At 31.6% G+C, this 12,116-nt stretch overlaps 1 protein-coding gene across 3 annotated transcripts in view; it reads right to left on the reverse strand.

Annotated features, from left to right (window-relative positions):
• Positions 1-12,116, reverse strand: part of LRFN5 (leucine rich repeat and fibronectin type III domain containing 5) — a 525,826-nt gene that overhangs the window by 11,249 nt on the left and 502,461 nt on the right. For 2 of the 3 annotated variants that reach the window (XM_069082200.1, XM_069082201.1), the window contains exon 5: positions 6,207-10,236. In XM_069082200.1, coding sequence (XP_068938301.1) covers positions 9,294-10,236 — 943 coding nt within the window. In that variant the 3' untranslated portion in view covers positions 6,207-9,293. Of the gene's footprint in view, positions 1-2,738; positions 2,783-6,206; positions 10,237-12,116 lie in introns of those variants that run through there. The other variant, XM_069082202.1, reaches the window with a different exon arrangement.

The raw sequence follows: 12,116 nt of genomic DNA on the forward strand, positions 1-12,116 counted from the left end.
AGATAGATAGATAGATAGATAGATAGATAGATAGATAGATAGATAGACAGACAGAGAGATAGAGATATAGACAGAGATATAGATAGATAGATGACAGATAGATAGGATATTTAAAAATATTAAAAGAACAAAAGGAAGAGTTCCAGCACTTTAACAATACTTTACAGAAAATGTACAGAAAGATATGGATAAATAGGCCCTTTCCCTGTTGTTGGTGTCTTTGTGGTATAGACTTACCAGTAGTATTGCAGGATCAAAGGGCATGAACAATTAGTCTTATAGCTGTTTGGATATAGTTACAAATTGTTCTTTCTATTTTTCTTTCATTTGTATTTGATTCTTCTTTTACAAATTTATTAACATGGAGATGGTTTTCATCATTGTATATGTATAAGCTATATTGGGTAGCTTACCATCTCAGGGAGAGAGAGGGAAGGGATAAAAGAAAGGATAGCATATGGAACTCAACTTAAAAAAATGTTTAGGAGCAGCTAGGTGGTGATATGAATAGAGCACCAGTCCTGAAGTCAGGAGGACTGGAGTTCAAATTCATCCTCAGACACTTGACACTTAACTAGCTGGGTGACCTTGGTCAAGTTACTTAACACAAATTGTCTTACCTTCCCTTAAAAAAGTTTAAAATTGTTTTAACATCTATTTGAAGAAAACAAAATACATAAAATTTTAAAGAGAAAATAGTAACGAAAGAAAGAAATGGATAAGATTTAAATGAAATCAACATGTAATACTGTGATTTTCATCAGTGAATTATCCTTACTGATAAAAAAACATGGAGCTACTGAAGTAACTATTGTAATAAGAGTTCTCATTTATAAGGCAATTATTAATCTTTATTCTGTAGTAAAAAACAAAACAAAAACATCTAAAATGCTACATGAATTATTTTCTATGAAATTTGAATTTTTGGTAACTGTTTATGGCATTACTGAAAAACATAAGAATAAAAACAAAAGTATTAATTATGTCTATTGCATTCAATACTGAAATATGTTTAAAATTTTGAGGTACTCCAGATATAGACCAATACATTCCATATAATAAACCACACATTCATGCACATACTCCCACTGTACACACAAACACACATAAAGAGGAGCGAGAGAGGGGGAGAGAGAGAGAGAGAGAGAGAGAGAGAGAGAGAGAGAGAGAGAGATTGCATCTGCTATGAAATTACCTGTTTCCTTTGTTGAAAAAAATAAAGACAAAAAGTAGCTGCATATTCACCATGGAAAATAGTGGGGAAAATAAAAGTAGCATAGTATGGTATAAAGAGAAGGTTGGGCTTTATTATCTCTGATTTTTCTTCAAAATTAAACACATTATAGATTTACATTAAACTGAGAATAATATAGTCTATTGGATGCTAGATTTGGAGTAAAGAAGGACTGATTCAAATCTTGTCTCTGACGTTTACTAGCTTAGCCCCTATGAGATTCTGTTACCTCATCTATAAAGTGGGAACAAAAATCATTATAGTGCCTTCCTCATAGACTTGCTGTGAGGCTTAAATGGCATAGTGAATTTTAAGTACTTTGAAAACCTTAAAGTGGTATATTGCATTTATTAGTCGCCTGGTATGTGTAAGACAATGAAGCAAAACAATGCTTTAAGAGGATTACATTCTATTAGAAAGATACAACATATATACATATAAATACATAGGAGATAACATGGAGAGAGTACAAATATTTGTGGGCATTGGAAAAATTTTCACAAAGGAGGGGAACCTTGAAGAATGTCAAAGATTCTAAGAGGGAGAGCAGAACTAGTTCTTTTAAGGCACAAGGAAAAGCCTTTGCAAAAGTATAGAATTAGAAAGGAACTTTCAGGTTTTGAGAATATCAGACAGTTTGGCTGGGATGTAGAGTGTATATAGAGTAATGGAGTTTCTACAAGTAACATGAAATAACCTAAAAAGATAAGTGGAGCAGATGAAATTTAAATCTAAATTGATGTATTATCTTTCTAACATGTATTACAAAACAATATCCTGTTTTTATTACAAGGGAAGTTGTAGGGTTTTCTAGAATTTTACAAAGGTGCATGATGTCCTGTGCTCAGATTCTAGCAAATAGCTGTTCCTTTCAGTCTTTTGAATAGATTGTCAAAGTTCTGATTTGCTCTGAGAAGATATTCACAATAATAATTAAAATTCAAGGTTAGAATACTAACTTAAAGCTTTGTGGGGGGGGAACTGTCAGGAAAAACAACTACATATTAATGGGAAAATACTATAAATATTTAAAATATATTTGTTGCATTTCATAACTTCTTCACATCAGACTCCAGTTTATCTTTCAATGAGCCATAGTATGGGCTCTCAGCTCTCCCTGGAAATATGGGGTTAGAGATGAAGATTCTCTTTGTAAAAGTTTTTAATTGGTCATAAAATATTTATAAAAATTTAAATTAGACAAGCTATGACTATAGAATTAATGAGATTGCTTCTTCAAGTCACACAAAGTCATTCTTATTACCAAACACATTGTACTACAATAAATAGATTAATGGTTAACACAGAAATAATTGGTTATAAATCCAGCCAATAAAATACCTTCAAACTTTAATTTTTGAGAATATGCATGAGATTAATAACCTTTGACATGAAATTCAAGTGCACTGTATTAAACAAGTATCAAAAATAAACCAAAAATGTACTTTAAATATCTGTCATATAAGAATCATAGAGTGCCTTCAATATGCAATAACAAGCTCACCTGTGTGTTGTGGGCAATCTTGTCAACATTAGGCAGCAATGCATCTGGGAATAAAATTTTAATTTCATGAAAATTAATTTATTCATTAAAATGCACACTCTAATACATGTTTCCTTAAGATTCTGGAAGAGCTTAATCTTTACAAGTTTAAAGCTGAAGTAATCCACTATTCACAATATATAAATTCTGCTCTTAACATTATCCCCTTTGATGTCTGATGGCTTTTTTTCTCTATCTCTCAACTTATTAAACAAATTCTAAGTAAAATGGGGCAGCTAGGTGGCGCAGTAAATAAGAGCTCTGGCCCCAGAGTCGGGAGAACCTGGGATTGGTTCCAGCCTCAGATACTTAACACCCACACACAAAAAAAATGGCCATGAAACCTTGAACAAGTTACTTAACCCCAATTGCTTTAAAAAAAATAAATTATAAGTAAAATGTTACTCTAATATCTATAACATTTAATTCACTGAAATGCAAACTTTTCCATGATAATGTAACATGAATCAAGCTGCTAGTTTTTACTTATGATTTTGAATCATAATTCAAAATGCAGGCTTGCATAGATTTATATTTTTTTAAACTTATTTTAAAATTCACCACAAAAAGTCATTTTATAGCACTGATCATCATTTGGGACAAAGAAAACACACATTTCCCAATTTCAGTATTCATTTCCACATCTATTCATATTAAAACTCATTTTTCTTCCTCCCACCTCTGATATGAAGTCTCAAATTCTCCACTTAAATAACCATAAGATTTCTCTGTAAAGTTAAAAGACTCCCCCCCTCGATGTCCAAAATTCATTTCTTTCATATCAAAGGTGAAGCTCATTGGAAAGACACAGACATACTGAGAAACTTTGTAGGATATCTGAGAACAAAGGAAATGAGAATTGTACTATAAAACTCAAATCCTTGTGAAATTTGATATATGTAGTAGAAAGAATTTGAGGAAAAAGAATTTTCTGGTAGCCATCATGTCTGTTTTGTTAGAGCATGATAGAAGGGAATCTGATAGTTATTTAAGTTAAGTTAGTATTTCTTTTTTAGTTTGCTAACTAGACAAACTATTGTGTGAACTGTTGAAAGTGAAGCAGAAATTTCTTCAATAAAACGTCTGCAACACATTCTTCTTTCTAGATTAGAAAAACATTTTGAAAAAAAACAACTTATTAATATTACACATAGATAAATGTACCATGTAAAAAGGAACATTTATATTGTCACTGAGGCATGTACTTTTTTGTCACCATTAGTTAATAGATGGATTTTTGAGCAGTATCATTTTATGCCTAGTCCAAGTTTCATGTAAAATTACATGTAAAATTTCTTCTTAACTTTAAAGTTTTCTTCTTAAAATTTCATGTAAAATTACATTTATTCTTTCCAGGCTTCTAGCTTTTAAAAATGTGTATTTCAAACAAAATGTGTTTTCTGTTTGAATAAAAACTTCTGCTCTTCCAGTTGTCAGAGAGAAAGAAAGAACTGAGGGAATTAAGAAAACTTAGAAAATAACATATTTAGCAATTGAACAGATTAAATTTTACTAAGAACTTGTATCTTGTTCTAATTAAATGCATATCAAGTATAGTATATAGAATAATTTGGTGAAATGTACTTTTTCTGAGAGCCATTCCAATCATGTCTTCATTCAGACTCAACATTAAATTCACACTTCATGACAAAATATATAAAGAATATAGAATAAAAATTTTTATATACTTGGTATAAATTAAAACTTTAGATAAAGGTTCAATCCTTTTAATGTGGACAAATACAGTGAACACCTAGTTAAAGGCTGATATACTAGACAGTGCAGGGAGGCTTGATAGGGCAACTAGTATGGTGAATGGTTTCAAAATAATACCATTTGAAGATTGTTTGGAGGAACTGAGGATGTTTAGCCTGTAGAAAAGAAGATTTAGGGGGAACCAGCAGTTTTATGCATTTGAAGGGCAATAAGCACTCTATTTAGTAAACTAATTTTGCCTGGAACCACATGTGTGAAAGATTTAGGCTTAACGTAAGGAAAAAAGTTCTGGATAATTAGAACAATTCAGCAGTGGCAGATGCCTCTTCAGGAAGAAGGGATTAGCTTTCATTGTGCTTCTTGAAAACCAAAGGATATTTAAATATTTGGACTTAACTGAATAATTTATGGATTTATTATTTTAAAAAATATTGTACAGGATGAAGGTATGTTTTGTTATATGATTATGAATATAACTTTGTAAAATGAATTAAAATATTAAAGCAATTAAAACAATTGATGTCTATATTGTGATAAATGAGGATTGGTATATCATTTTATTAGTGAAGATATTAATTACTTGCAAAATAAATAAGTAAAACATACTTCCATTTTCCTTTAATCAAACCCTACTCTAAATCCTCAAAATGGCAGAAATTCACCTGGGTTCTTTAGTATAAGCCAGTGGAGCCCAAGCTTGCAATCTGAGAATATATCCAGCATTGGTTTATGTCTTTCATCTGTTCGGAGTGGCTTGTCAGCAGAAGCTTGACTACTGTGTAATTAATATCTTTAGCCACAACAACCATCTGCTAAGGGAAAAGGAGGCTGTGTTCTATGACAATTTAAGGTCTACATTGATGAAATCATAGATCCTAGAAGTTAGTATTCCTATTTTAGTCTAGTATCCAGGGAAATTATTGTATAAAGTACTTAAAGTAAAGCAGAGGGTGGGTAGGTGGTCAAGTGAATAGAGCACCAGACCTGGAGTCAGGAGGACCTGGGTTCAGATCTGACCTCAGACACTTAACACAAAAATATAACCACGTGACCTTGGGCAAGTCACTTAACCGCAATTGCCCTCCAAAAAAAAAAGCAAAAAAAAAAAGCAGAAAATATGCAAAAAATAAAAAAAGCTCCAAATACAATTTACTTTCTGTATGTGAAAAATATTTTGAAGAAAAATTCATTTGTCTATGTGTAAATATTTATACTTCACTGTATGATCTTGCAGAAATTACTTCCTCTTTGTACCCCAGTTGCTTCATCCATATAATGATGGGGGTTGAAAAGATGATCTTTAAAGTATCTTCCAGCCCTGTGGTACTTCTAAGTAGGCTGTAAAATATACATGATTTCACAATTCATTGTGACTACAGTTTTTAGGCAAATCAATTATTGGTTTGTCTACACACACACACACACACACACACACACACACATGCATGCACACATATTATTATGTATTATTCTGAACCTTTTTCCAGATCAAAACATTTGGACATTTCTTTAAACCATTCTGACTTGGTGCAAGTATAGACACTTCATCTGCCAGTTTCTTCTCTCCTCCCCCACTTATTTCAATATGTACATATGTATGTATGCACATATGTAGATATGAATGTGTATACAATTTTAATCAAATACATAACATCAAAAAAGCAACTCAACAAATAATACTGAAGCAATGCAATCCAGTGTATAAAGCATTCCCTTAAAAGCTACATTAAACATTTTTTCTCTTCTTAAAAAGAGTTTTATTCATGCTTTCATTTTACATGGCTATCATTTTTCAGTAAACCATCCCTATCTTCCTAGAACTTTCTCTTGTAACAAAGGAATACAGGTAAACAAAAGAAACCAACACAATGGCTACTATATTAACTCTTTATGGCCACTGGGATACTATTTAGCATATAAAAATACTAATACACTATAAAATTACAGTATATGTTTAAATCAGATTAGGATAATCATCCCCACCTTCTTATATTATCATGGGTTAATAATGACCCATAGAAGATAAATAATTAATATAGGGCCAAAGCAAAAAAAAAATAATTGATCAGGAAACATTTCTTTTGAACTTTAAGGAAACTAAAACCATAGCATATGATAGCTGAATAATCCTTTTTTTTAAATATTAAGAGCAAGGAACATGAAAATGTATTTAGCAAACAAAAATATACTTCAGTTCCATATTTATAGCCAACTACCAGTTAAAAACAAACTAGACAAAAAAAAGTAGCAAAGATAAAGGGAAAGGTATTAAAAGAGATAGGTATAATAAAGAAACTAGAAAGCAGTAGAAGAACAAGTCTAATTCTCTGATTACTTTTACTGAACCTCCACTTATTTCTGTTCATGGTCTATCATCATTATTCAAATTCATTCCAGAGTTTCACTCTTCTTACAGTGAAATTATCCAAGGACAGGTACTATTCCTTCTTACCCCAGGAAGAAAGTATATCTTCTTAAGAGCCAGCATTATTTAATTCATTATATTTTTATTGCTGACACCTTACACAGTTATTGGCACACAGTGGGCACCTAATAAATGTTTGTTGGGTGGTTGAATAAATGGCTCATTAGCTCTAACTCTTCTGTTTTGAGTAAGTGAAGAAGTTGACTGCTCGATTATTTTTTTTAGAAATTTAGTAAAATTTGCATGAAAAGGAATGGAATCAGCATTTGCAGCATCATACAATACAATTTTCAAGGAAAATGAAGCTTGAAAGAGGTTTGTAACAACATAAAATTAAAGTACATAACGGATAAGTAAAATAAGCTATGTGCTTCTTTCAAAATTGCGCATAATTGGAGCAGAAAACTGCAGGTCAATGAGAAATTATACATTTCAATGAATTTTTATTAGAAATGAAAGAAATAAAAGTTTGATAACACATATTGTTCAATAAAGACTGTATTTATAAGTAAATAAGGTAGATATGTGATTTGACTTGTGGGACAGCAATGCTTCTTTTTCAAAAAGACTTCACTGCAACTTTGATGCACAGAATGTTAGCTATTGCATGTTCACTGATTTATTCTTATGGATCTTAATGGCTTTTTAATTAATAATCCCTATGAAGATTCAGGGCCTTCAGAATTATTAGTTAATTAACTAATCAGAATTATTGGACTGACCGTGATCCTTGAATAATGGTACATAAAATAGGAACCTGAATTCATGTGGATAGAAGAGTAGGGAGGAATCAGAATTTGGTAGGGTTGCAAAACAGGAAAGTGAGAGGAATGCAGAGAAAACTTCACCCACTGACAAATTTTATATATAGTTATTTCTGAAAATAATTACCACTTTTAACATAACATATTTAAATTACACATGGCAAACTATGTGCAAAAGGGTGGTCTGTTAATATAATCACATGCCCTAGAATTTATTTTATTTGCTTTATGCAGAAAGAAATTAAGCAAGAGATAGAAGTGACATGACTGTCTTAAGAAATACTTTAGTCATTTGAATAAGAGGCTTTACCAAATGTCTAATTCACTGCTACAGAGTAGCTCACATATTACAAAAATCAGTTAGTTTCACTTACTTTGGTCATGATGTTACTTTATGTGTCAGTTAATTGTGAAAGCTCGCATGTGAGAACAAATAGCCTCCTACAGCATGTCTTTAAGTTGATTCCATTACATGGCCAAAATATTTATGTTTGATGTAGCAGATTTTTCAGTATGCAATCTATAGAAGTGTCCTTTTTTTAGGTAATGTCAAATTACCTGAATAACATTGGCAGGATATGATCAAATTTAACCAAGAGTTTGTTGATAGAGTGTTGATAAATAGAATAGATTGCTAATTAAATGTCACTGCAGTTATTAGTTAAAATATTAATAAAATTCTTAAAATAGTGGTAATATTATTGAATTATTGATTCTAGAGGGGAAAAAGAGGTGATTCTGTTAATAAGGAATGGCTTTAAATCTCCTACATATTTAACCAATTGTTTTTTCTACCATTCTTAAATTGTGATTAAAATGTTATTTTGAAAAAGGAAGACTTCTTGGCTCCCCCTTTAACCTCTATTACATATACACAGAACCCATATATGCCCAAATACATGCATTTAGAAATCGGTCTTTTGTTCATTCCCACATCCTAGAACTAGACTTTTATTGGCGATAGGTACAAAATGAGTTAAATTCTTTCTTAGCCATTGAACAATCTAAATTACTAATAATATATGTCACAGATACACTAAGGTACCTGTAGCAAGAATGTTTTTAAGAGGGTACTTACTTTAACACCAACTGTGTATACTTATTAAATATTTTATTTTTACACAATACACCAGCACAGAGTTGTTCTGTACAGCATTTGCCTCAAAGGAAGGCAACATCACTGTCACCAGAAATAAATGCACAGTCTTGTCATTTAAAAATATCAATTTTTCCCATAAGTGGTCTTTGTTAGCTTGGAGGAAATATGATTTCCTTTATGAAAGGTTTTTTTTTTTCTTGCAAAAACTTGCTTTTCTGTTGTCTGTTAACACAGAACCAGGAAGCCAGTCCTACAGTAGGGGAAAACAATGATTCTACTTCATTCCCCTTCCAATAATAATTTTATTTTTAAATACTCTCTTTAGTTGCTATCTACATTGTGTGTTCATGTACCCAGTTATACATGTACATATACACACCAAATTCTAGGTGGCTTTTACACAAACTTGATTGTATAAGCCATAAATCAACAAGACAAGACTAGAATTCCAAATTCCAATTTTCATGAAAGTATTCCCAAAGAATGATATTTGAAAAATTTTAAAAAGCAGATCACACAGTGCTTTCTAAAATCCACTCAGATCTTGAAAACGTTGCTTTTCCACTATCCAGGTCAGAAATGCCTGACTGAATTACCATCCCATTCATAGATTTGCTTCTTTTAAACCATAATACACCTGTGTTCTCTGATTTAACATAACAATGGTATTCCATTAATTTTCCATTCAGGGAGTACCTGCGCCTTGCTCTGGATCTTTCAGCAGGCACAGTGAGAAACTTACTTGACTTTGATTGTGCTCTTTTAGATGTGGGAACGTCTTTGATAGAATCAGGATGGCGGCTAACTAACTGCAATGCAGTCGAGTTATTCCTGTTAGCATTTTGGGCCTCAACACTTGAAACAGCTTCATTCTGTGAATCATTACTTGGCTTTGGCCCCATCTTTCGCTTCTGCTTTTGGGGTACAGAAGTGCTTGAAGTCCAGGTATGTGGCAAAGCAGAGGTAGTGGTAGAAGAGTCCTGACTTGAACAAGTGTCTGAAGATTGAGTCACATTTTCACTGGGACTTTTGTAGCACTGAATGTTCTCATCATGTCCTACAGCTTGTTTGGAAATTGACTGAGGCATTGTTCCACTGCAGCCTTGTATTTGGGCCCCATTGGTTTGAGAATACACATTACTGACCTTGGTGACCTTGTGCTGCCCATTGTTATTGCAAACTTTATAGCGGATCATTAAAATGATGATAAAAACCAGCACAGAAGCTACAATGATGCCACCAATTATAATAATCATGGTGCCTCCTAAAAACTGAGACTGCATGAAATGGCAACGTACATAATCCTGTTCTGTGGTAAATTGGATGCAACCCACGACTCTTGTGGCAGTGAGGGAAGTGATGCCATCATCATAAATTGCCAAGACACACAAGTCATATACAGTTCCAGCAGCCAGGTTATTGACAAGAAATGTTTTGCTCGTAGGAGGTATCATTCTGAGGGACAATGGAATTTGTGTTAATATAGGTTTTTTTTAAAAATATAAACCCATAGTCATTGTGACTTTAGTTTTATTTTATTTCAGTGGTTTTTATGACAAAACACATGTTTTTAACAGGAATGAAAGATGGACAAATGACTTGGTCTTATCTTGAACCACTTTAAAATTGGCTGTCATTGTCTGAATGCTGCACTAATATATTAATTATGTCTGAATCTGTCATTTACTTGGCTAGTAATAATGCTATTGTATGACATGGTAAAACAGAATTCTTCATAAAAAAAACACTACTAAAAATAATTTATGATAAATTGGTGTTGAATGTTGTGACTATCACATTATCTGACTACCAAAAAAAGAAGTTCATTTAGAACTTTCAACTAAGAAGGAAAAGCCAATTGGGAACAATGAGAAAATACTAGTTAATATTACAAAGTCTGAGTAGAAATAAATTTGCAAGCATATATTTCCTTAGGATTTCACAGATTTGGGGAGGGAGTGTTAGTCATTTAAATGAAACTCTAAAATTCCTCTGATGGTTATTCAAATATTTTAAATTATTTCATTCTCACCATCCAACCAAAATTTTACTGATAAAATAGAACAATAGGGATTAGTGAGGCAGTATTACTTAGACAACATGAACACTAGCAAGCCCAGAACATAATTTCCTTTGTGCTGGGTTGCTGTAATATCCTTCAGATGGTACCTCTGAAGGTTGACAAATGCAACTGAAAAACTGAATGGATACATTTCTTCCTGAAGTTTCTTTTCCTTAACTGTTGCTCCCCCTTATTAGTTACCAATGATATATAATTCCCATTGTCACCAAACTACTTCACAAGCCATAATTTTATTTAAAAATGTAAAGAAAATCATTTAAATATTGAATATTATTCTAAAGGTAAATTAAAAGTTTGAGAAAATTTAATAGATCCAGAAAAGTAGCATTTTTGAATAGCAGCATAATTTTCATGTCAGAAGTATGTCAATTTTTAGATACTTCTGAGATTTAGAGGTAAATTTATAAAATCTGTTGCTTCTTAATGGATTACAAAACCTTCAGCATTCTGTAGCAAAATAGCCTTTATAAAATAAATCTTGAAATTTTAAAATTAGACAATGCTACTTTTCAGAATTAATACTAAAATTAGTGAGAAAGAGGGATTTTTCTACAAAAATAAATTGCTGGTCAAGTAATAAGTCTACAATTTCCAAAAAATTAGAAAATTCATTTTTATGTTTTATAGATTGCAACGAGTTTAGAATCACAAGGATACTTTTCCTTGTACTAATACATATGTGATAGATTAGCTTGTCTAAATCCTCCATTTTGCAGATACCAATACTGAGAAAGAAGCAAGGTAATTTGTTCAAAGTAGTACAATTAGATAGTGCCAGAGCCAGGATGCAAAGTCAGTTCTACTGAATCCCAGCTAAGTTCTTTTTCATTGTATTAAATTTTGAAAACTATTTTCAGTTTTATTCAAAAGTTAAGACCTAATACTTTTAAGTGTTCAAATGTCTGCACAGGAACACTCAAAGGAGCTTCTGTGACTCTTTGTAAAAAAAAAAATCAAAAATACATGTTATTTCTGTTGCTGGTAACAAAAAGAAAAAAATAGTTAACCACAAGGAAATTTATGTAAAAAAATATCATATATTCCTCTTAGCTTTGGAAACTATGTTGTATGAAGTGTGACCATAAATCAGCCAGATAAAAATACTCCAAGTATTATATCTCCAAATGCATTGCCTGTAAAAGCCATAACTTTATATTTATATTATAAATATACTTTTATTTATGTTGTTATATAATTTATGTTGTATTATTATATTTATAATATACTTTACTTATATTTATGCTTAATCACA

This window comes from Petaurus breviceps, unplaced genomic scaffold (genome assembly GCF_028583685.1).
Source record: "Petaurus breviceps papuanus isolate PSGF00001 unplaced genomic scaffold, PetGlider_PUasm1.0 164, whole genome shotgun sequence".
In the NCBI taxonomy this organism is placed as follows: domain Eukaryota; kingdom Metazoa; phylum Chordata; class Mammalia; order Diprotodontia; family Petauridae; genus Petaurus; species Petaurus breviceps.